General features: G+C 45.4%; 1 protein-coding gene across 6 annotated transcripts in view; it reads left to right on the forward strand.

Moving 5' to 3' along the window:
* The window catches only part of PIGL (phosphatidylinositol glycan anchor biosynthesis class L), a 138,125-nt gene that overhangs the window by 103,261 nt on the left and 9,741 nt on the right, over positions 1-25,123 (forward strand). For 2 of the 6 annotated variants that reach the window (XM_072640051.1, XM_072640049.1), the window contains exons 3-5: positions 1,046-1,136; positions 9,193-9,260; positions 22,319-22,390. In XM_072640051.1, the coding sequence (XP_072496152.1) occupies positions 1,046-1,136; positions 9,193-9,260; positions 22,319-22,390 (231 nt within the window). Of the gene's footprint in view, positions 1-1,045; positions 1,137-9,192; positions 9,261-22,060; positions 22,275-22,318; positions 22,391-25,123 lie in introns of all 6 variants that reach the window. The other 4 variants (XM_072640054.1, XM_072640050.1, XR_011973911.1 and 1 more) reach the window with 3 other exon arrangements.

Below are 25,123 nucleotides of genomic sequence, written 5' to 3' on the forward strand. Positions count from 1 at the left end.
GGGGGTTTCATACCTCTCCAACTAGACTAGAAGCTCCTCATTAGGAAAGGGCAGAGTGTGGAGGCAGTAGGAAGATGGCTGAATTTGGAATCTGAGACCCTGAGATTAGAACCCCTCAGCTCTGGTCTGCACTCTCCATGTCGATTCTGCTTGAAGTCCTCTGTGCTCCTCTCAGTCTCTAAGCCTATGGTCCTGTGACCTCATCTTCTGTTTATCCAATAGCCCTGTGGCATCTCTCCCAGGGCTGGTCTGAGAGCTCTTCAATGTATTAACAATCTGTGATCTCATCAGTGGAAACACCCTCTTTACAGTCACAGCTTGGAAGCCCTCCATGCTAGTAGAATCATTGTGTCCCACCTCCCCTCACATTAGTGCTAGTGTGGTGTAGTGGCTAAAGAGCTAGTCTTGGAACCAGGAAGACTTGGGTTTGAGTCATGTCTCTGATACATGCTAGCTATGTGACAGTGGGTAAGTCATTCTCTCCTCTATACAGAGAGGAAACTTATGGAAGGGACACCTGTTATACATGTGGAAAGGCTGAGCTGTGTGGTATAGTGGATAGATAGCTGACCTCACAGTCAGGAAGATCCCAGTTCACGTCTTGCCTCTGAAGTATACTGGCTACCCGATCCTGTGCCAGTCACTCAACATCTCAGTATTCTAAACAGCTCTGTAGGACAAGAAATTGTAGGGAAGGTGGTGACCTGCACTGGTGGAGAAGTTTCCTCATGTGACAGTCCCATGTACCAGGGATAACATAGGGCCCATCTCTAGCCCTCTTCCTGTTGGCCAACTTTCTGGTTCTGAGCTTCACTGAAGTTGGGTAAGCTGGTCTTCTTAGCCAAGACCACAGACCACCATGCTGAAAGGCTCTCCAGCCTGGCAGAAACTGTCAGAGCTCATCCTAGACCAGTGTGACCTTTAGTAACCCAGACCCCTCTTCACTATGATGATATGTGACAATAGTTTAGTGGAGGAGGCTTCCAAAGACCTCAGTCAGGACTTCCCAGGAGCCCCTCATTCTGAGTGTGCTTCTCTCTTTCAGACACCTCCCAGATGACCCCAAAGTCCAGTGGAACACAGAGCTCGTGGCTACCCTTCTCCTGAGGCACATCCAGGCCAACCACATTGATCTGGTAATGTAACTTGAGCTGACAAAGCCCAAGGACTCAGTTTATCCTACTGTTCACCCACACAGGGTTTGTTTTGCATCCTGGATCCCCAAAGTTGGAGCCAACAGACCTGAGTTTGAATCCTGGCCCTGCCACTCACAAGCTCAGGGACCTTCTTGGAGCCTCAGTTCCCTTTCTATAAAATAGAGATAATCCTATCAATATTCCTGCCTCCCAGGGTTGTTGGGAGAGGAAGGTGATTTTTGTACATCACAAAGCAGTAGGAGTGATGATCAGTCATGACTTTTCATTGAAGGATGCTTCATGCTGTCGTGTAGAAATGTGAGTTACCATAATCCCCTTCCATCTCCACAGCTCTTAGTGAACATGATTATAGCAGAAGGTATCCAGACTTGTTTCCTTATTCTTCAGTGGCTACATGACCCTGGGTAATAATAACAGGTTAATAAGGCTGTGATTACTAACACATATGTACAACATATGTACAACAGCCCCTCAAGGCATGTCAAGCAATCTGTATACATGGTCTCTTTTGAACCTCACAGCCGTCTGATAAGCCAAGTATCCATTTTACAGATGAGAAAATCAAGACTCAGAGAGGTGAGATGACTTGCTCATGGTGACTCAGCTTAATGTCAGAGATGAGATTTGAACTCAGATCTTTCTGACTCTATCCATTATGCCAAGCTGCTCCCCTGCTGTGTGCCTCCATTCCAGTACGTACAGTATCCTGCCAAGTAGCAAATGTCTTTGGGGTTTTTCTCAAAACTAATGAGGTTAGTTTATTTAGGCAAGATACATAGCCCATGTTCAGCTGAACAACTCTCATTTCTGTGGCACTTCTGAGGTTTCCAAAATGTTTTCCTCATTACAGGCCTGTAGTTTAGGGAGTACAAGCATTCATGTGGTACAGAGGAGGAGACAGAGGTGACGTGACTTATTCATTGCCTGGCACAGTTATTAAATGTAGGAGCCAGCATTTGAACCCAAGTCTACAGACTGCAAGTCCTACTAATAGACCCCAGGCACCTCCAAGATCCAGAGCAAAAAGATAGCCAGTCCAGAGACTGATCAAGTCACTTCACTTGGTTAACTGTAACATGGTGAGACCAAGACCTATCCTGCACTCTACCTGTCCCTTCATAGTGTAGCTGTGAGGATTAAATGGGATTTTTTAAAAAGTGTGCTAATGTGCTTTGTAACAATAAAGCACTCTACACGTATAAGGTAGATAGAGAAGGGAAAAGGAATCCTTAGCCAGTCTTTGAACCATGATCCTAGGAGCTCCCAGGAAGCATCAAGTCCTTATCAGTGGTAAGATGAACTTCAATCACAGGGCACCTAAAAGAAACTGTGAAAGAGTCTGTGGATTCTAATTCCCTGTGTCTTTCTTACCCATGATGCAATACACCCTATTTTCTATCAGCCCTGGAATTTAGGAATTCAATTAACCTCTTCTCCAGTGTGAGAGATGCATTTAATTCAGCCTCCAGATTAAGGAATTCAGGCACCTAAAAGAACAGTGAGGCCTGTGGAAGTTAGCTGTCCAAAACCTACTTATTGAGCACACATTGGGTTCCTAAGCATAGAGGGTGTCCAATCCTGTTCACATTTGGAAATACTTTTCCTTCAGCCTGTGAGTTAAAAGACAGGTGCTTCCAGCGGCTGTAGATCTCAGGGGATCCTTCCCAAGATGGGAGTTTCCGATGATGCTGTGTGATCCCTAGAACACCTAGAAAATCTTGTGACTCCTGGAGCTCCCATGGGACTGTTCTCTTGCTCATTAGGATGCCAGCGAAATCTGCTGTGGCGTCCCTAAGGTCACGCAGCTAGCCACTGATGGAATCTTGACCAGAATGTATCTCTCAGCCCAAGTCTCTCTCTTACTACATTATCTGTCTCCTTTGGCCATTATACTCTAAGCATCAAGCAGGAATCCTTAGTCTTACAAGATGATATAACTGGAAGAGGTTTTAGAGACCATGCATCCCAACCCCCTTATTTTATAGATGGAGAAACTGAGTCACAGAGAGGTAAGTGACTTGCTCAGGGTCACATAGCCAGTAAGTGTCTAGAATTTGTAAGGCAGAATTTGAACTCAAGCTTTCTTAACTCTAAGTGTTAACTCTAAGTGTTTCTTAACTCATCTGCTACTGCACCTAACCATCTGAACCAAAGCATTTTTCTGATTTCCCAAGACATACCTGAAACTCCTCTCTAGCCAACATTCCCATTGTGTGAATGAGTTTGTTATCCAATCTACTAAACATTCGATAAGGGCCTACTGTGTGCTAGGTGCTAGAGATAACAGTTAATGAAAGGAAAAGCAGTCCCTTCCCTCAAGGAACTAATGGGGTTCACTCCTAGCTTTCCTTACTGCACCCAGGATGATCGTGCTGAATCAGGATAGGTACAATAATTGGGTTCAGGCTTCTAGTGGTATCACTGAAGGGTTGGGTGTCTTTCTTTAATACCATCAGCTTGAGTCTCCATTCTAGGTATGTTCCCCCCCAATTAGTGATTAATGTCCCAGTTTCATTTAATATAAATTTTTAAAATAAAATGATATTTCCTTTGAAGATAGAACAAAACAGAAGTATAAAATTTCCTCCACCACTATAGGGGCTCACTCTGTTTCTCCACCCTGGTCTCTGGAGAGAAGAAGCTGACTTCATTCAGTGTTTACATCCAGATGCAGCATGAAAGCTACATGAGCCCTCTTCTCAGCTCTCCCTGGGCACTAATATGGGGCTGACTGCAAAACCAACATGGACACGCTCCCAGAATCCCAGATGCCCCGCTCTTCTGACCTTCCTTGTACCCTACCATCTTCCTTTGCCTAAAATGAAAGAGCCAATTCTGAGGCCCCTATTCCTGAGGCCAGATGTTGGCCCTAGATGGCGAAAGGGCCAGAGGCCTCTCCTCTTTCATCATCACTTTACCCCATATATCATAGTCTAACAGGAAGATGTCAGATAAAAAGACAAATGAAACTAAGAAAGAAGAGGTTCAGTGTGAGAGAGCCCAAGGCCAACTAAGGACTTCTGATGTGCCCAAGTTACAGGTCTGCAGCTGCAGACAATCAAAGCAGATATCAAAGTTCTGGAAGACCAGAGTTGCTTATGGAGTGTCTACACATGCTCCAAGGTCTCTCCGATGAATTTTCCCTACCCATCATCACCACTGTGCCCACCATCACCATCAGTGGTGCTCTGTGATGGCTCATAGCATCTGGGCTTATCGGGCAGACCCTCATTACACATGTATCTATCTATTAGCATTTGCTTTTTTTAAAAAACACTCAATCATTTATTACCCAGATGGCTAAAGTGACTTATCCAAGGTCACACACTGGGTTAATGGCTGAGCCAAGAGTTGAACTCAGATCTTCTTACTCTGTGCTCATAGGCCATACTATTCTACTACAGGAGATATACTGGGCTGTTCTGAGGAGGTAGCCAAGGGTGGCGAGGCCTTCAGTATGAATGGGGATTTCTCTTGAACATCCAATTAAAAGTACTTTCAAATATGTCTCCAGGAGGCAGGGGAGAGGTAGGGTCATGGGGTTGCATTGAGATGGGGCAGGACTTTGGAAAACAATCCTGTGCTGGGCTCAGGCAGAGGTCCCTAGTAGGGCAGAGGTATCTCATTGAGCCAGACCAGAGAATGATTCCCTCAGCCCTTCAGATGGAGAAGGCAGAGTGTTTGGTGCAGAGCACAAAACACTAGATTGAGTGAAAAGGAGCTTGGACTGGAATCCTGGCCCTGCTTTTTATGACTTTGTAATGACCTTGGGAAATTCAATCCACTAACCAATCCAACAAGTTTTACTTGTCTCTGAACATTTGTCACAAGAGCTTTTCTTTTCTCTTCTTTCAATGGATGGGGGAGGGGGAGGCAGAGAAAATAGATTTTATTTAATTTCAAAAAATTAAAAATTTTAAAATAATCAGGGAGAAATATGTTTAAAGACAACCAACCCAACAGGCATTTATAAAGGGCTTTCTCTGTGCTGACAAAGACCAAACCCAAAAAGAGTGGGCCCTCAAGGCATCTTACGTTATACTGGGGAGATAAGGGAGAGATAGAGAGGGACAAAGAGAGATCCAAACTGGCAGGTCCTATCTCCTCCAACAGTGCTCTCTTCCCCAAGGTGTTCTCAGGTAACATTCATAGGAATCTTGAACAAGGAAAAAATAAGTTAAAATAAAGTCTGGGTTAATATTTAAGAATAGGTCAGCAACCAACTAGCTATCCCATTCCCTCCTAGACCACTCCCCTTCCTCCTGGAGAAGGGTGGGTCTTGGAATCAGTCTGCTCCCAGTGGGTGGAAAGTCAATGATGTCAACACCGTAAAGATATAAACTACAAAATTATTCTTTGTAGAAGAGTTGAGTGTCAGGCTTAATTCCGTTTCCCTAAGAAAAGCCTTTTTGTCCTTGACTTATCACCCACCTTTCCCAAATTTCCTGAAAATTTTAGAAAAGGTTTTAGAAAAATATTATTTCTTATTACTTCTAGAGAAGCTAGGAAGGTTTTAATGCACTTCCATAGTCTGAACAATAGGAAGTTTTCCTCTACCTTTTTTTACGTGGATTGTTAGGTTGGGCTCTTTTGAATGGCTATGTTTCAATTAGGAAGCTTTTTAGTGTTCTAGGGCTTGGTCCAGTAAGCCCAAGATGATACATCAACCCAAAGCAGAAGATGATAACCCACATCAGAGAACATCATCATCACGTACAGAGAATCCCTCTTCCATGGGACTCTGAGCTGCACATAGGATCATTAATTTAGAACTGAAAGAGACAGCAGAGGTCAAATCTACTCTTCCTCTCTCATTTTACTGAAGAGGAAACTATGTTCTGCAGAAGTTCAGTGACTTGCCCAAGGTCACTCAGAGAGTGATCAGCAAAGCTAAGACAAAATCCAGGGTTGTTTCTAGTGTGCCCCACTTGAGAGCGACCAATGCTCTGGGCTGGCACCTATCTTCTTGCAGTATTAATCGTCACAACTGTTGAATCTCTTTTGTTGCACCATCTAAGGATCTTGCAGGATTCTGATACATGCATGTTAGAAGCCTTATTGGAAGAAATCCCTGAAGTACATTTTGTTCCACTAAATCATAGACTTTTAACAGTTTACAAACAACCCAGTAGGACCTAGTAGTCTCTGCCCCTTGCAGCCATTTGTGTGACATGTCTAAGCCTCAGTATCTTCCTGTGTCAAATCAGGCTAAAGACACCTGCCATTCCTACCTCATAGGGTAGTTGTGAAACTCCTGTCCAATTAAACAAGCACTTGTTAAGTACCTAATGTGTGCAGGGCACGGAAATGCAAAAGTGACAGCCTCAGAGAGAGAATTTCTATTGGAAAATACAGCATTCTTCACTAAGATAATTGTGGAAAACACTTGGTAGACTTTGAGCTGCTATATCCACGTTGGTTCTGTATAAGGAGACCCTCAAGAAGATGTGTCTTCTTGCGTGTGTGCACGTGTGTGTGTGAGTGCCACAGGTAAACACACATACATAAAGGTTATTCGGGCTAGAAAGCTAGACTTGGAATCAGAAAAGCCTCAGTTCAAATCTGGCTTCAGCTGTTTTCTAGCTGTGACAGCTTGATCAAATCACTTGATCTCTCATTCTCTCAGTCTCTGTTTCTTCATCTGCAAAACTGAGATAATAAGAATTAACATTTTCCTCAAAGGATTGTTGAAAGCTGCACATGAGATAATTCTTTAAAGTGCTATAGAAATGCCAGATATTATTACAAAGATCTTAAAGAGATGAAAAAATAGACGTGTGGAAATATTAAGAATCAGCAAAGTAGTACAGTAGAGAAGGTCTCAAAGGGTGGTCTGCTGATCCTGGGGTTTCCCAAAACCCTCTCAGGGGGTCTTCAACATCAAAACTATTTTCATAATAACACTAAGACTTTCATTTCTAATATGGTAAATATTAATATATAAACCAAACAAAGAAAAGTTCTTTATGGAATCATCAATACTTTTTAAGAATGTAAAGGGTCCTGAGACCAAAAAGTTTAAGCTGCTGGCATAATAACTAAAGAGCCAGCCTCAAAATCAGGAGAGCCTGGGTTCAAAACTTGCCTCTGATACATACTGGTTGTATGGTCCTGGTCAAGTCATTTAACCTCAGTGCCCCAAGCAACTCTCCAAGGACTCTAAAGTATAAGCAAGTGAGTGATCTGCATTGGTGAAGAAAGTTTCCTTGCTGGGAGTTCTCTATACCAATGAAGGCATGGATGTGGTCCAAAAGGGAAAATAGTACAGTTGTAAAGAAAACACCAGGAAAATATGGGCCTGTGCACATGTGAGGCACACAATGAACAAAGCAGAATTGGAAACAATACACAGATGTGCATGGATGTGTGAGTCATGACCACAATTGTGTTATAAAGGATTATGAAAAAGACCAGGAAAAAATCTACAGAAAAAAGAATAGATCAGAAGAGGGCGTGGAAACAGGATGTTTCTGTTCATTCGATTATACACATTTGTTTTAACAAATTGTCATTTATTTGGCATTTGCAAGGTTTTTTCATAACCTGTTTTTCATTTTGTGTATTTTAACATCTGATTTTAATTGAATTGAATTCTGGGTGCCCACTTACGGAGGTGTAGCAGGCACTGTCCTTCAAGCCTAGACTATCCCAGAATGGCCCAGAGGAGTCCCTGGTCCCCTCCAGCTCTGAGGCACTGGGAAGCTCTCTCTCCTCATCCTACCTGGGAGGAACTTCTCTCCTTTGAATGCCTACAGGCTTTGGGAGTCAATCACCTTGAGCAAATATCATTTTCTAGCTTGTGTCTGTGCTTTTCTGTGGATAGCTGTCTTAACTCCCTTCTTAGATTCTAAGGTTTTGGTAGGTAAAAACTGTCTTATTCATTTCATCTCCTCTATAATTCCTGGATATATTAGGCTTTTAGTGTTTATGGAGTCTCGGTTCAGTGCCATCCCTTATAACTGCAGCCTGCAATAGATACCCAATAAATGCTTCCTTCCCTTCCTTCCTTCGTTCCTTCCTTCCTCCCTTCCCTCCCTCCCTCCTTGTCCATTTGTATTGGCCCTGGCTGCTGCCTCAGAACTTACTTTGCACTTACTTTATATCTGTTTAATTTATGTTGTTCCCTTCCCACAAAGTCTGAGTTCCTTGAGAGCAAGGCCAGGGCCATTTTTGTCTTTGTATCCCCACAACCTACACAATGACTTGCCCTTGGTAGGTACTTGATAAATTCTGGTTGAATTGAATGAACAGTAATCTGCTGTAGAGGATAGAAATATTAGAAACACACTTGCAGCAATGACGACAATAATAGTGAGAGTAGTCCAGTTATCTCCACCCATCTGTGAGCAGGGATGTTCTAGTAGCAGCCCTGGGTCCTCAGATAATCCTCATCATTCCCCAGGGGAATGACTCAATACCACTGGAGGCACCTTCTCAATCAGTAATCAAGAATCGCAATAATCAAGAAAGGGAGACCAGTGCACTGCCTGGTTTTAATGTAAAAAAGGCTTTTGGATCCCTTAATGGTCTTTGTGGCCTCCCGTCTGAACACAAGGGTTGCTGAACTACTCCTGGCCCTTCTGGACCATAGACTTGCCTGTCGCTGAAGTGAACAACCATTATGTCTGTCCTCAAAGAAAGAATGTGGTTTTTTTCCCATTCTTTACCAGGGAGGTAAAAATGGCCCTTTCCCAAGTCCCAAACTTGAATCCCCCTTCCCCCCCACAATTACTGCCTGCAGTGAAAGCCCCTGATCAGCACAGTACCAGTGAGAAGCATTTAGCCAATGTTCTATCCTGGTTGTGAGCACTTCTGGTCACCCCCACACTCATTCTTGAGACCCCAGTACTGGCTCTCACTGGTTTCAGCACCCTAGCTGATGTCACTTCCTCCTCAGAGACTTGGCCCTAGCCACCTGCATCCCTTGGCATGGGGCCATCCTGTTCCCTCACTCTTGGTAAAGTGTAGTGGAACAGGTGTCTATCGCCTTTCCCCTCAGTAGCCCTGCCTGACTCTGGCCTGGCTTTCTCCACAGGTGGTAACGTTTGACACTGATGGGGTCAGCGGTCATGCCAACCACATTGCCCTTTACTCTGCAGTAAGGTAGGACATGGTGGGGCGGGGGGCACTTCCTGTAATGAATCTATCATTTCTAGGACTGACCAAAGCCACATGTGCTTGGGGGGAAAGGGGCAGGTTGGACGAGCTGGGAGAAGAGGAAAGGTGGGGGAGGGAACTTCCTTCGATGTCTCCTACCAACCAAAACAAGGAGCCACCTGCTTGGGAAGGGGGAGGGGACCCAAAAGTTTCTTCTCTTATGAGTAGGCAGGTGAACCACAACCAGTAAGAACAATGGTGCCTTGGAAGCCCAAGGCCATCTTTCCCCACAAAGATCTCAGTGCTCTTTTGCCCACAGCATCCAACTTATCTTTACTTCATCCTTTTTGGAGGGTGGGGGTGGGGGAAGAGTACTATATCTGAGATTTCATCAGTGTAGGGAACTTCCAGTGAGGAAACACCCATTACCAGTGCACAGTCTCTCCACCACCACCACCCTGCCCCCAACTAGTACTCTTAGAGAGTTTCCTGGATGTGGAGAGGTAGGTTAACTGAACTGGCCAGTATCTCTCAGCCAGTAGAGTATGTGCTAGAGGTGGGACTTGTATCCAGCTCTTTCTGACTCTGAGGTGGACTCTCTTTACATACCCCTCTATTACCTTTTAGGAGGTCAGGAATCATAGGAATCAGAATTCCAGTTACTTGGAGAGCTTTTTACAAGTTTCCAGAAAAATTACTCATTAGTACACATTATCTTCTTAGACTTTTGCAACATGCCTGTGACAAGGTAGTATAGGGATTGTGACCTTGACTCTATAGAACCTGAAGTTTGGAGAAGTCACATGATGTGCCCAGGGTCTTCTGGGCTAAGTGAAGTGGTCAAACAAAGACTGCATCCCAAGTGTCCTCACTTCTGTGTCGGGACCCCCTCCTCTACAAATGGACAGGACTTAAGGTATTATTTTCCCTATCTCTCCCTCTCTTTCCTTCTCTCTCTCTCTCTAGTTATACATTATATATCATATACATATTTCTATGTAATATTATATACACATTTTCATATTATATACATAATCAATATAGATTATACTATATAATATACTCATACGTGTGTTATTGAAAGAAAGTAAATGTTTTAGTAAATAACCTTTTCTAAAAGCTGTTTAAGTATGACTAGAAAATTGTTAATGTGAAATACACCTATGGGGGCTCAAGAGCCACAGTACTGAAATCCAAACCCATAGGATTATTCCTAAAACCCTAATTAGTTGTAGTCAACTGACTCTCTGGAGACAAAATCTACGTCAGATACATAGATAGAGATAGATAGACAGACAGATAGATTGTTCAGTAATTTTTCAGTCGTGTCTGACTCTTTGTGATTCCATTTAGGGTTTTCTTGACAGAGATACTGGAATGGTTTGACATTTTCTCCTCCAGTCCATTTGACAAATGAGGAAACGGAGGCAAACAGTGCCTTGCCAAGGGTCACGCAGCTAGTAAGTGTCTGAGGCTGGATTTGAAGGCACAAAGATGAGTCTTCCTGATTCTAAGCCCAAGGTACTCTGTGAACTGTGTCACCTCTTGGAACAAGCCTGACTGCCTTAGCTTAAGAGAGTGGGAATTCAGGTCAGCGCATAAAGGGGACAGAGACTACAGAACAAGGAAATCATGAAAAGTTAGAATTTGGAGGGACCTTAGAGACCAACCAGTCTGGTCTCTCATTTGATATGGGCCCAGAGGGGGAAAATGACTTACCCAGATAGTTGATGGCAGAACTGGAACACTAGTACCAAGTCTTGTGACTCCTAGGCTGGGGTTCTTCCTGCCACAGCAAAGAGCCAAGCCCAGAGCCAAGGCCCTAGCCTATGTAGCACCTGCTGCAAGATCGAGCAGCCTCATACTAGCTTTCCAGCTACAGCATCCCTCGTCAGGTGGGCAAACTGTGCTCGAACAGAAGAATTATCCTACCTGAAGATCAACATCACCCAAGGGGTCCAAAATGTGTAGGTGATACCCCTGGGAAAAAGTTCATCAGCCCCTGGATTTGGCCTATGATCTTGTTCTTTTATTTCTCATATACCTGCTTCCCTCAGGCTGTCCTTCATAAGCTCCCCAGGCCTCTTAGAAACAGCAATGTTTCTGCAAATATTTTGTGCTATTTTCAAACAAAGAGTCCTGTGAACTGTCACCTATATTTACCTGGGGCCCAGGCTGCCCATCCCTGTAGGACTCACCTTTCTGAACTGGTTTAAGTCTAGAAAGTCAGTGAAAAAAATGGAAGGACTTCACTTCAGAGAGTCTTTGGGGCACATTACGCTTCCAGGTGGAAGAGATGATAACAACAGAAGCCCTGGCTATTTTTCCAAAAAGCTAGACTGGGGGGCAACAAGGTGATACAGTAGATAGAGAACCAGCCCTGGAGTCAGGAGGACCTGAGTTCAAATCCAGCCTTACATACTAGCTGTGTAACCCTGTGCAAGTCACTTAAACCTTGATTGCCTTGAAATAAAAAAAGGTTAGACATAAGTAGGCATTTAACAAAGACAGCTGAATGATCCCAGTGGGTCTGATGACTGCCCAGCAATTGCCTAATGAATGAAGCATATTTCTGGGAAGCCTGGCACTCCAGTGCCAGAGTTATAAGAATTTCTGGTTCATTAGATAGCATGCCTCCCCAGGGGGGAATATTCCCCCAATCTGCACTCCTACTTGAAGAGTTCACAGAGAGGCAGTTGACCACAACTACTCAGGATTTTAGGAATAATCCTACAGGTTTGGGTTTCAGTACTGTGGTTCTTGAGCCCCCATCAGTGTACTTCACATTAACAATTTATCAGTCAGACATAAACAGCTTTTAGAAAAGGTTGTTTACTAAGAAATCATGGTATGAACAATAGGTACAATATGTTTCCAGAAGGCCCCTGGGGAGAGTGAGCTCTTAAAGTACAATGACAGTGAGGCACATGTGTACAAAATACATATGGCGAAAAGATGTCTTTCTCCTTCTGGTCACTGAAAGTCCTTTTTTCCCTTCTTAAAGTCCTCATGAAATTCCCTTAAGTGTAGCTCTTATTGGGCTACATGGATCAGTATCTCTACTGAGACAACATCCAACACTTCACTCTTCATGGTTTCCTGCTATTCTGGGCAACAGGAATGAGAATACCCATTTCCATTTCTGTTTGTGTAAAGGTTTGTGAAACCCTTCCATCCTGACACCCTGTTAGAGAGGAGTCTATGTGCTAGGCACTGTGCTAAGTGCTTTACAAATATTATCTCATTTGGGCCTCACAACCCTTGGAGGTAGGTGTTATAATTATCATTTTACAATTGAAGAAACTGAGACAGAGGTTAAGTGAATTGCCCAGGATCACACATCTAGTAAGGGTCTGAAGCTGGTTTTGAATTCAGGTCTTTCTGACTCCAGGCCCAGCACTCTATCTAGTATATGGCATGGCTGAGGAAACTGAGATTCAAAAAGGTCAAGTGACTTGTAGCAGTAAGTGACTAGTGACTCAAACCTAGATTCTGTGACTCCCAGAATCAGTGCTCATCCCATCATTCCACAGGGCACTGATAAGCTGCTATAAGGAGCCCAGCCCAGCTGCCCCTGGGGGACAGATAGGTGAGCCAAAGCTGAGTCATGAAGAATAAATAGAAATCTATCCTGAAAAACATAGCAGTTACCATGGAGGCAGTAGTGTATGAAAAAGAGTATTGGACCTGACTTTAGAGAGTTCTGGGTTTAACTCCTTCCAACTACTCCATCCTTGTACTGTACGTGTTTATTTACGTGTGTTGTCTCCCCCGTTGGGATATAAACTCCTTGGGACCAGGGACTGTTTTTGACATGCTCAGCACGTGGTAGGTGCTTCATAAATGCTTGTGGTTTGCTAAAATCACTCTCTGGCCTCTGCTCTCTGTGACCTTGGGCAAACCTCTGAACTTCAGTTTCCCCATCTGAAATATAAAGGTAGTAATACTTGACTCTGTATGTCTCATGACACTATTGTGAGAAACGTGTTTTGGGGACCTTAAAGCACTATAGAATTACAAGTTATTATTACTGCCCAAAACAAATCCAGGACTAGGACCAGGTTAGGCATGGTGAAGGCCTGCTGAAGAAAGTGACCCTCTCTAGACCCAGGGCTCACTGGGTCAGGGGTCCAATCCTGAGAAAGAAATTCTGAGGCAGCCCCTCAGCACCACGGACAGCAAGATGTTGCCTAGACAGCCTTCACTGACTTCATCCTCAGCATGCCATATTGAAAGTCTGGAGCAAGGGGCTTCCTTTCCCCCCTCCCCATGTGACCTCACAGCCTCAGCATGATGAGGACATACTGACTTGTGAGAAGCAAAGAGTTAATTTTATTTTTAGGGGCCCTTGGGTTTTTTCATGGCTGGTTTCACAGAGGAAATAGAGCGTGACCACATTGCTTAGAATCCTGGTGTCTGAGCAAGCTCTCCCACCATGCACAGCTAGCTCTGCCTGCCACCTCCCGGACTAGGGTGAATGAGCTGATATCCTTTCCCATGGGCCTTCTCGGCAGACTCCTTTCTCCTTCCACAGTGAAGCCAGGCAGTCAAACTGGACTCTAGTCTCTACCCTCTATCCACTGACTACCCTGAAGGAGCAGCCTGTGACAGCAAAGTGATAATAGACTCTGTATTGCCTCCTGTCTCCCCCCATCTCCAGTCCCTCCTCCACATGTCTTCCAAAATAGCCTTCCTAACTCAGAGATCCAGAGAAGAAGTATAAAAATGTACTTTCCATCTTTCTCTGCAGAGGTGGGGAACCATGGGTATGGAATATTGCATTTGCTGTCAGAAATGGTTGCTGTATTAGTCAGTTTGGCTGGCCTGATTTTTCCCCTTTTTTCTTTCCTTTTTCCTTGTCATTAGAGGGTGATTAATATGGACTTGTTGATTGATTGTGCCAGACTCTGAGCTAGATCCTGGGGAATAAAACAATCCCAGCTATTAAGGAGCTTACCTCCTAATGGGTTGGACTACAAGGACATAGTTAAGTAGACCAGATAAATAGAGAATAGATACCAGATGGTCAAATACGAGTCAGTTTGGGAGGCAGAAGATGAGCAGCTGGATAGGGATAGAGGAGAATCAGGGAAGGCTTCCTGAAGTAGCTGGTTCTCCAGCCTCTGTCAAGTGGAGGGAAGAAGAGAGGGGAGTCCAGGCAGAGGCATCTCCTCCAAAAGGGAAATAGAGGAGTTCGAGGAGACCAGTTTGCCTAAAATGACTTGATATCCAGTGAGACTGGAAAGATAGACTGAGGCAAAATTGTGAAGGGTTTTAAAGACTAAGCAGTTTCTATGTTAACCTAGAAGTAATAGGGAGCCATGTGAGTTTACTGAGTAGGGCAGTAGCATGACCAAATCACTTTGGCAGCAAACTGTGAGATCAAATGGTCCATTCAGTGGACTTAGTCCTTGGATATTTGACCAGGATCTAAAACTGGGATCCAGCCTTGCAGGTAAACCCCAGGAAGGCTGTACCCCACAGATATTTTGGGCCAACTTTGCCCCTAAACCCAGGGTCAGACAGTGAATTCACAAGCAGAGATCTTTTCATCTGCCTTTCAGTCCTTGGTTACAGCTTTATCTGTGCTTATTGCAATGAAAGAAATATGTCAGCCTTCCTACAGGAATTTCAGGCTCCATTTAAAAAGTGAAGGAGGATTTGGGAGCCTTACCTGAGCCTCTGACATCACAGTGACAGGCATCTTAGGTCAAAGAGGTATTATATAAAGGAGAATATAGTGGGCCTGGACTCATGAAGACCCAGTCCCATCTCAGACCTTTACCAGGGGACCCTGGGTGAGTCATTTAGCATCTCTGGGCCTCAGTTTCCTCATCTGTAAAATGAGGCAGGTGGACTTGATCACTCAGGTCCTTTCTAGCTATAACTCTGTGATCCTGTCACCCAGCATCTCTTGGGTGAAAGGTCACTAAGCAGGCTGTGTCTCTGCCTACCTGTCCCCAGTACACCCAAAGGATAGATGAACTTCTGGATTTCAGAACTGTCTACCAAATAGGGAAGAAAAGGAAAACTCTTTCCTTCCTCCTGCTGATTTCCCCTCTGGGGTTCTGCTCCTTAATTAGAGCAGAAAGGGGCTTTGACTCTTTAAAAAGGCACCAGCAGTCTGCCTCTCTTCTTTGCAGAGGCAAGGGAATAGAGGCATGGAACACCACATACACATGTACTGTCAAGTTTGGTTGATTGGGTGGCTAGGCTCACTTGCCTGCCTTTTTCTCCACTTCTATTCCCTGTTGCAGGTTCCTAATTTCAGAGTGGGCAGAACAGGAGGGGAGAAGGACAGATTCAAAAATGAAGGGGATATAAAAACAAAAGCCTCAATAGCAACCGACCTGGCACTAGGGGAGAGTTAAGTGGCCACTCCTGGAACAGCCCAGTCCTTTGACCTTTATCCCCCCCAGACTCACCTTTCCCTGTGGCTATCACTGACCTCAGGAATAGCCTCCAAACTGTGGGTCCATGTGTCCATTCCTTCTAAAGTGCACTTGGCATCTCCTGCTGTTTGGGGGGAGATAGGACAAAGTTTAAGACATCTGGTCTGGTAGTTTGCAGTGTGGTGCAGTGGGAAGGGCCCTGAATCCAAGAGGCAAGGACCAGGATTCAGATCCTGCCTCAGCTACTTCCTACCTGTGTGACCCTGAGCAAATCACTTACCTTTGTGGACCTCAGGAGCAGGTAGGATGCTTGACCTGAAATCAGGAAGACAACTCTGAATTCTGTGGTTAACATTTGCTAGTGGTCTAATCAGGATCAAGTCCCTTTTTGCAGGCTGTGCCCCCATACCTGCAGTGTCCTACCACCTCATCTCTGCCTCCTGGATTTCTGTTCCAATTCCACCTTCTGAAGGAGGCCTTTCCCAGCCCCCCTCTGGCTAGGGTCTCTGAGACCACTTTCCCTTTACGTGTGTGTATGTGTGTGTGTGTGTGTGTGTGTGTGTGTGTGTGTATGTGTATGTGCGTGTGTGTGTTGCTTTGTAAACTTAAAAACTTTATGTAAAGAAAAGCCAATGCCATCCCGATCTGTAAGATGAGGAGTAATTTTGGAGGTCACATCTGTTTCCAAATTCTTTGGCCACCCCAGAGTGTCCCAGGCTGGGCTTCCCTGACTGCAAAGACTCCCTAGTTTGCAGAGCAGCCACTCACACTCTGAAGAGAGGAAAACCCTGTTCTGGACAGGAGACAACCATGTGCATCACTGATGGGGAGGGGCCTTTGGCTTCAAACCCAGTGTCTACCATGCCCTCTGCATGACCCTCACTCCCTGCTGTTAGAGAAAGCCCAGTGAAGGGCCTGCTAGGCAGAAGTAAAAAGCAAACAATCCTGGAAACCACCTTCAGCCAGGCTTAAAGCAGGTTTAAAGATTCCAGGGAGAATATGTGAGAATGGGGGCTGCTGGGGAGGGGAAGGTGAGGAGACCAGCAAGTGAGACTTTGTTAAGCACTGTCCGTGGGGCTGGGGTTACAGTGACAGAATGAGGCTTGCGTCCTATTGGGGGGCAACACATACCTAGATGGTTGTATAGAGAATCCAAATGCAACAAAGACAAGGAAGCCTCAAAGACAGAAGGTACCAGCAGCTGGCTAGGAAAAGCTTCAGGAACCCTCCTCTTTCTCCTTACTGTCATCATCATCACCATCACCACCATCATCATCATCCTCATCGTCGTCGTCATCATCGTCATAATCGCTAGCATTGATATAGAGATTTAAAGTTTGCAAAGCACTTTACAAATATTATTTTATCTGATCCTTACAAATCCTCTAAGAGGAGGGTGCTGTTATTATTATCATTTCACAAATGAGGAAACTGAGGCTAATAGGGATTAAATGATGCCCACTAGTAAGTATCTGAAGCAGGATTTGAACTCAGATCTTCCCAACTCAGACTCAGTGCTCTAACCATTATACTTGCCATTTCAACTTCCATAACATCTCTCAAATATGTCCCCTTCTCTGCTCAGATACTTCCACTACCCTGGTCCAAGCTCTCAGCACCTTCCACTTGAACTGTTACCTCCTGGTGGGTCTCCCTGATTCAAGTCTCTTCTGATTCCAGCCCAACATGATTTTCCTAAAGCCCAGGTCTGACCACATCACACTCCTACTCAGAAAACTCCAGTGGCTCCCTATTATCTCCAGGCACAAGTATGTGTGACTTTTAAAGCCCTTTCTGGCCTGGCCCCTTCCCACCTTTCCAGTCTTCTTACACTTTCCTCCCTTCTATACGCTATGATCCAGGGACACTAACCTTGGGTCTCTTCATGCAGACACTGCCGTTATCTAATTCCATCATCACTTCTCCCTGGCTTTCCTCATGTCTACAATGCCTCTCTCCTCACCTATTCCTCTTGATTCACCTTCTGTAGGAAGCCTTCACCTCCCATTTGTCTCTATGTGCGTAGTTGTTTGCACATAGTCTCTACCTTGAGAATGTGAGCTCCTCAAGGGCAGGGAATATATTTTTGGCTTTCTTTGTATTCTCAGAGCTTAGCCCAATGCCTGGCACACTGCAAACTCTTAATAAATGCCCTTTAAATGTGAGGTAAATGCTTGGGTTTGGGGGGGTGGAGGGGAGAAAAGGGGAGAAAATTTGTAACCCAAAATTTTGTGAAAATAAATGTTAAAAGTTAAATAAAAAAAAAATGTGAGGTAGCAGTGGCAATAATAAATCTCAGCCTTGATGGAGCATTGTGGATACCACCACCTCCAGCAGCAAAGGGTGGACAATCAGACCAGGAATAAGAAAGTGCATGGACATATGGGAGATCCCTCAGCTGAGAAAGCCAGCCCTGACTCTCAGCATGGATGTTGTCTGTGGTTTCCCTGACAACTGCAGATACGCATCACATGTCCAAAAGGAGCTGGGGTTGAGAAAAAGAGACTCCCACTCAAGGCACCCTTTGCTCATCAGAAGCCAAGTGATGTGGTGATGTGGGAGAGGGAAGAAAAAACAGAAATTTACATAATCACTTGGTTGTATATTTAAAATGAATCGCAAGTTATATTTAGCAGATTTGCAGTTTTGTGTGCAATCATTTTTTTATTATACTATGTTATGGAATTGCTTGTCTTATCCCATAAATTTAAAATAAAATCAATTTTTATAAAAGAGGAAGGCTCAGCCTGAATGGCTCAGGTGGTGTTAGCCCTCCAGCAGGCAGCCTGGTGACCCTGGGCACGTCTCAGGGCCTCAGCTTTTTCTTCTGCCGGATGGGAGGGTTGGTCTACGCCAGGGGCTCTCAACCTGGGGTACTTTGTTATTGGTATTTCACTCTCATTGACTTCCTTTGCATCCTGTGTATTTTGTTCTATGAATTTAAAAATATGATTCTAAAAAGGAACCCATGTACCAACATGGTTAAAACCCCAGGGATAGATGGTCTTGAAGGTCCCTTCCAGATCAGACACTCAATAATTCCTATGGTTTATATTAATTTTGAGCTCACTCTCTCCTCTCCCCCCAGCAACTCCTTTGGCAGGCAGCTCTCCTTCCAAGGGGCAAGGAGGCTGAAGGGTGGTACTTTTGTCCTGAGGATAATGGCAATACATCCCCTTCTGAATGCCTTGTTTGAGGCCTCCCATATGACAAGAGATCTCTGCACACACACACACACACACACACACACACACACACACCAACTGTCACAACTGATTGATGTATCACCAGGCTTGTCCCACAAGAGTCCAGGGACCTGACCCCTCCTCTACTGTCACCAGGCTGTGGAGGAAAACAGTTGGAAGTTTGAACATTAGACTACAGTCCCTGACCTGGAATATACCCAAACTGGGTCACCAACTGTGCCAAAATGAGATGGGGGAGGGATGTGTACGTGTGTGTATGCATGTGGGTGTGTGTGCATGTTTATGTGTGTGTGTATGTGTGTGTTGAGCATCTGGAGAGCCTCCGTCCAACTCATGATCCCTTAGGTTTCTCCCAGACAGACTCCTCTCTTTCTTGTTAGCATTGACGTTGGATTAATTGGGCAGAGAGGAGGCTGCATGTTGGAAGACAATGGGGCCCTCCTCTCCAGTCTTGCATGACCCCCAGGTTGCAGGATTGGAGCACCAAGGGTAACATGGGATGTCCTGTATGCCCATAGAATGACTGGGCAGTGCTGTTTTCTCACCAGCCTGAGTTTCCCTACACAGGAAGATTCTTAGTTGTTTCCACCGAAATAAAAATGCTTCCTTAATACCATTGCCATTGAAACCATCAAGTTAATGAGCACATTCCTTGGAGATTGTTGGGAGCCCTGGGAAGGAAGGGACACCATGGGAGCTGCTGAGATGAGGAAAGGGAAACAAAGGAAACACAGCACAACTCCTGCAAAAAACTGCTTGAGAATTATTCCCCAGGAGAAATAGGATGGTGTGATGAGTAGAGCCAGCATCAGTCAGGATGACTGGGACTCGGGGTGCTGTCTCTAGCTGGGTAGCCCTGCCACAGCCTCCTGTGACCCCTGGGCAACTGTCTGAGGCAATGAAATGAAGAACAGGTGCCAAGCTGCCTTGGTAGAGGTGGTCTCCACACTGGGGGTGCCCCATACTGATGACATCACAGACCTAGTTAAAGAATAAAAAACTGCTGATAAAAATGCACAGGATAATGTCTCTCAGGGGAGACTGAGTGGGTCAGAGCCAAAGACACAAATATTGAAGGGATCCAGAGCTGGGGCACAGTTAACCAGGGAGACCTTCCTAGGGTGAAGGCATTTGAAGTTGGGGCCTGAAACAGTGCATGGTCCTGGATTATGGAGGAGAGGTGGACAGAGCACTATAAGGCAGAGCCAAAGAACAGATCCAGCAGGGTGCAGCAAGCACAGTCACGTCCCTTCCCGGGACACAGTTCTTCCTGTGTAAAATGAGGGGCTGGATGAGGGCCTTCCTAAGGTTCCCTCCAGCCCTGATGTTCCATGGTTCTAAGATGGGGGAGAACAAAACCCAGAAGCCCCATGATGAGGAAGCTCGAGGCTTGAGATCATCTACCTGTGTGGGAGGGGAGGGGGGCCTTGGCAGCCCCACTAAATAGTCTGGAACAAACTCAGGACTAACTTGAAAGGGAACTTCAGTGCATCCAAGGCTAGTTATCATTTCACAGGACAACATACCAAGAGAACAGGGACTTCTGGCTGACCAACCACATCTTGGGGTGAGGTCAAAGATCTTCAGCACTCGCCCTCCTCAGATTTCACAGATTAAGGCTCCTACTTCTCTTCTAGACCCTAAAGATTCATTGGCTGGAAGACCGCTGATTGTTCTCACAATCACAAGTGTGAAAAACATCCTCACCCTTTGTCTGCCCTGGGAAGTGGAGGATGTTGGGCGGGAGGAAAGGGATGGCCACCCGTTATCCTTAGTGAAGTGGAAACATTATTGGACTTGGAGTCCAAGGACCTGGGTTCAAATCCAGATTCTGTGATGTTGGGCAAGTCACTTAACTTTCTGAGACCTGTTTCCTTTTCTGTGAAATAAGAGAATTGGATTAGGTGGCCTTCGGAGTCCCTTCCAGCTCTGAAGATAAGATCCTGTGATCCTTAACCCTGCCCTTGTTACCCATCACCTGTGTGAGCTGGAGCCAGTTGCCACCCTTTCTGAGCCTCAGTTTCCTCCTCTGTAAAATGGGGTTCTTAGATCCTGTGTCTAAGGCAGCTGGTGGCACACTAATACACAGAGCATTGGACCTCAGACACTTCCCAGCTGCGTGACCCTGGGCAAGTCACTTCACCCTGTTTACCGCAGTTTCCTCTTCTGTCAAATGAGCTGGAGTAGGAAATAGCAAGCCACTTCGGTATCTTTGCCAAGACAACCCCAAGTGGAGTCACAAAGAGTCAGATACGACTGAAACGATTCAATAACACATGATTCTATGTCCTGTGACCATGCAAAGGGCCATCATTGCCAATTTGGGGATGAAGCCAGCTTCATAAAACCGCTAACAAGCATCAGTTTTAAACTTTTGCTCAATGGCTCAAGGCCAATATGATTCCATTCCCTGCCCTCCCTTCCCAAGCCACGGCCCACAAGATTCCCAAAATGGCCACAATGAGAAGAGCTACCTCTCCCCTATTTGGAGCTTCTCCAGGAAAGAGTTCCAAGAGCCCTGGAGAAGGATCAGTCTGGGAAAGCACTTGTTAGCATGTGTGGCCTGAGAGAGCAGGAAGAAGGCAGCACTCTCCAGCCCCAGCTCACAGCCCTTCCTGGGGCTGGAAGGCGGGGTGGGGTAGGGAAGGGGGTGGGACGGTGAGTCCGGGGAAGAGCTTAAGGAGTCCACTGCCAAATAGGGAAGAACATTCTCAGACCTCCATCATGTAAAAATAATGGCTAACCTTGAAGATTTTGTATAAGTTACATATATCATTTCATTTGATTTTCACAACCATTTGTGAGGCAGTTGCTGTTATGATCCCCATTTTACAGATGAGGAGATGGACAGGCAGAGGTTTAAGTGACAAATCCAGGATCTCACAGCCAGTGAATATCTAAGGAAGGATTATGAACTCAGATCTTCCAATCAAGTCCTCTATCTATCTGTTCTACCATGTAAAGAAGGATTGAAAGGTTGTGCTCAGCTAGGAGTTAAAGAGCCCACAGGGACTGGACCCAGGTGTAGACACAATGCCCTGCCCAACACAAATAATTTCGCCTACAAGATACAGAGAGGAAGTGCATAATGTCTTTTTCCCCTTCTATTTGCATTTTATTTTTTCCCAGTTAATAACTTCTATTTATACCTTTTAAACATCAAAATCTTTTCCCAATATATATTGATCTATTGTTTCCTTCTTTGTAGCAAAAAAAAAAAAAATGAGCAAAACCCAACGAGTAAAAGCTGTGACAGAGGATCTATCATCCTATGCTGTAACTCCTCCCATGCTGACCTCTCTCCTGTGTGGAAGAATATTTCTTCTTCTTTTCTCTATGACCAATGAATGAATGAATGAAAAAGAATTAAGTGCCTACTATGTGCCAAGCACTTTTCTAGACATTGGGATTCATAGATAAAGGTAAAACGGTCCCTACCAGTAAGGTGCTTATTATATTCTTATAGAGACAACGACAGGGAAGTGATGGTTTGGGGAGTCACAGAGATAACGGATGGGACAATTTCTCCAAACCAAAGGTAATGTTGATTGATTCCTACTCCCAGACTAGGAGGTAGAAGGGAAAGGGGCCAAAAGCAGCAATGTAAATGATGCAGTATATCAGAAGATGACCAGGAGGGACGGATGTGAGGCATGGGCCATAGCCAGCTAGACAGAATCAATTGGGGTGAGTTTGCACTCACTGACCAGCTTTGGGGCAGAGTTCCAAGTTCCTATCTCTTCCTGGAGATTCATGTAACCATCTCCGAGTACACTGACCGTTCCACAGATGGGCACCTGCCTTTCCTCTGTTCCTCATCATTTGCTTGTCCCCATCTCTCTTGGCCTTACTGACTGCAAGCAAAAGTTACCCATTGGTAGTTAGACTGGGAAGTCAGGCCAAGGGTGCCAGGCTGGCTGGCTGGAGTTCCTTCTGGGGAACAGGAAGTTGCCCTAAATAACACTTTCTCACCTTAGTGTTTTGTGACCCATTTATCTCTGGCTGGCCATTGGATGGAGCAATTAGATGAGGACAGTCCAGCTTCCCACCTAGGTTTCTCTGCATTCCCCTTCCTCACTTCTATGTACCACACTTTCAAGGCCTCAGCTTTTAGCATAGCGCTGATAACAGTAACAGTGGCTCCCATTTAGATGGTGTGCTAAGGTTTATCTCCACCAAAATCCTCCTCAGTTTCCTCAGAGTGTAAGGGGTGACCTTTGGCCTGAGTAGGGCCCAGACTCTGGCAGGGCCCCCAGCTGGAGTGGCTTCTAGTATGGGCCCAGAAACAGGCTGTATGGCTGCCACCTGAGTATCTGCCTAGCCCAGTTTGAAGGTTCATCATCACAGCACCAGAGACATGGAAAGGACCCAGAGGTCATTGAGTCCAACACCTCTGTTTTGTAAGATGAGCAAACCCAGGCATTAAGAGATTAAGTGACTTGCCCAGGGTCACACAACAAAGGCAAGATTTGAACTTAGGTTCTCCTGACTCCAAGTCCAATGCCCTATCTACCATGCTCTGCAGGATGATAAATCTTTAGACCATAGCAACTCTTAAAGACTATCTGTAAAAGTCATAGAGGGGTCAAAATTTGCATTAGTGAAGGGATTGCTTACTCTGGTGGAGGGAGATCCTCAGTCAGTCGGCAAGCATTTCCTAAGCACCTACAATATGCCAGATTTTATAGATACCCAAACCAGATAGAAGATTTTATATGCTACTTTACATATATTATTTCACCTGATCCTCATAAGCACCCTGTGAAGCAGGTACTGTTATTATCCCTAGGCTATTGAAAGCCAAAAGACAGTCCCTGCCCTCAAGGAGCTCCCCCACTAATGGGGGAGACAACCACAAGCAGAGTGAATTGGAGATCTATGAGGAGGAGGGGCCCTAGTCTTCAGGGGCTGCAGAAAGGCTTCATGTAGCAGGCAGCATTTTAACTGGGACTTGAAGGATGCCAGGAGAGGGAGATGAGGATGGAGGCTGGTACACAGGCAGAGATGCCAGGGGAGGAAGGCATTAGAAGATTGGAAAGGTAGGAGGGGATCAGGCTACGAAGAGGTTTGAGCAGTGAACAGGATTTTACATTTGATCTTGGAGGTGATAGGGAGTCATTGACATTACTGAGCAGGGGAGTGCCAGAGTCAGACCTATGCTTTGGGAAGATCATTGTGAGTGAAGGGTGGCTTGGAGGAGGGAAGGAGGGCAATTCTTGTCCACAAAGAGCTGACACAGTCACAGATGCAGGAGTATGGAAATCGTATTGAAGCATGTTCGTCACAATCCCAAGTGTTACTGTCACCATTTGAGAGGTGAAGAGGTTTGTCTCAGGCAGCTCAGTGACTTGCCTGAGGTCAGATTTGGGAGGTGAGTGGCCAGCTTTCTTCTCATCATGTGACACAGGCCTTGGAGTTGGCCACTCCTTAACTGTGCTGCTGCTTTAAAGTAGATCACTCTCAGACAAGCTGGCCTTTACTTTCCCTCTGGCCTCTCCAGAAATTCTTTCTGTCTTTTTTCATCCTCTTCGCTGGAGCCCTGTTGGTTGCTGGGAGCACCAGCAGAGATGGAGTACATACACCAACATCAGGAGTCTACACTTTCCCAGATCTATTGTGAATACACCATCTTGTCTGACCTTGGCATTGACCTCAAGGGAGGCAGAAGACACCCCTGAGTTTTGCCTGGGTTCAGCCCCTCCCTCATTCATGTGGCCCAGGCTGTGAAGACAGGGCAGGACAGGACAGGCACTGCCCACTTCCCTCCAGCTGGAGCTGAGAGCAGGGAGGTAGCCCAAGCTGGCTGGATTGACTATGCCTCCTCCCCTTCCCTGGGCTGAACTGAGAAATTTAGAGATCACAGGTGGATTTGGTTTGGGTATCTTTATCCTAAATATGGTGCAGGAATGAATGAAGTCACAGCCAGAGCACATGCCTGGCTGGTATGCAAATGAATCCAAATCCTTCGGATTTCCCATACACCCCCATAGGAGTGTCAGCAGCCTCCTATGGATTGGAGCAGAGTGAGGAGAGGGACAGTGACAGGGGTTGACCCCCAGAAAGGGTCACTGCTCTCTGACTTATCCCCTTTTTATGAGAATCAAATGTGATAACAGAGTCAGTTAAACAAGTATTTATTAAGTATTATGAGCAAGACAACATTCTGAGCTCTGGGGCTACCTGGACACCATGGATCCATGATCACCTTACCTCATCAGAGGGAACTCCTGGTGTGGGAACTCCCTCCACCAACTCAGATCACAACTTGTAA

Source organism: Notamacropus eugenii, chromosome 2, assembly GCF_028372415.1.
Source record: "Notamacropus eugenii isolate mMacEug1 chromosome 2, mMacEug1.pri_v2, whole genome shotgun sequence".
Taxonomy (NCBI): Eukaryota; Metazoa; Chordata; class Mammalia; order Diprotodontia; family Macropodidae; genus Notamacropus; species Notamacropus eugenii.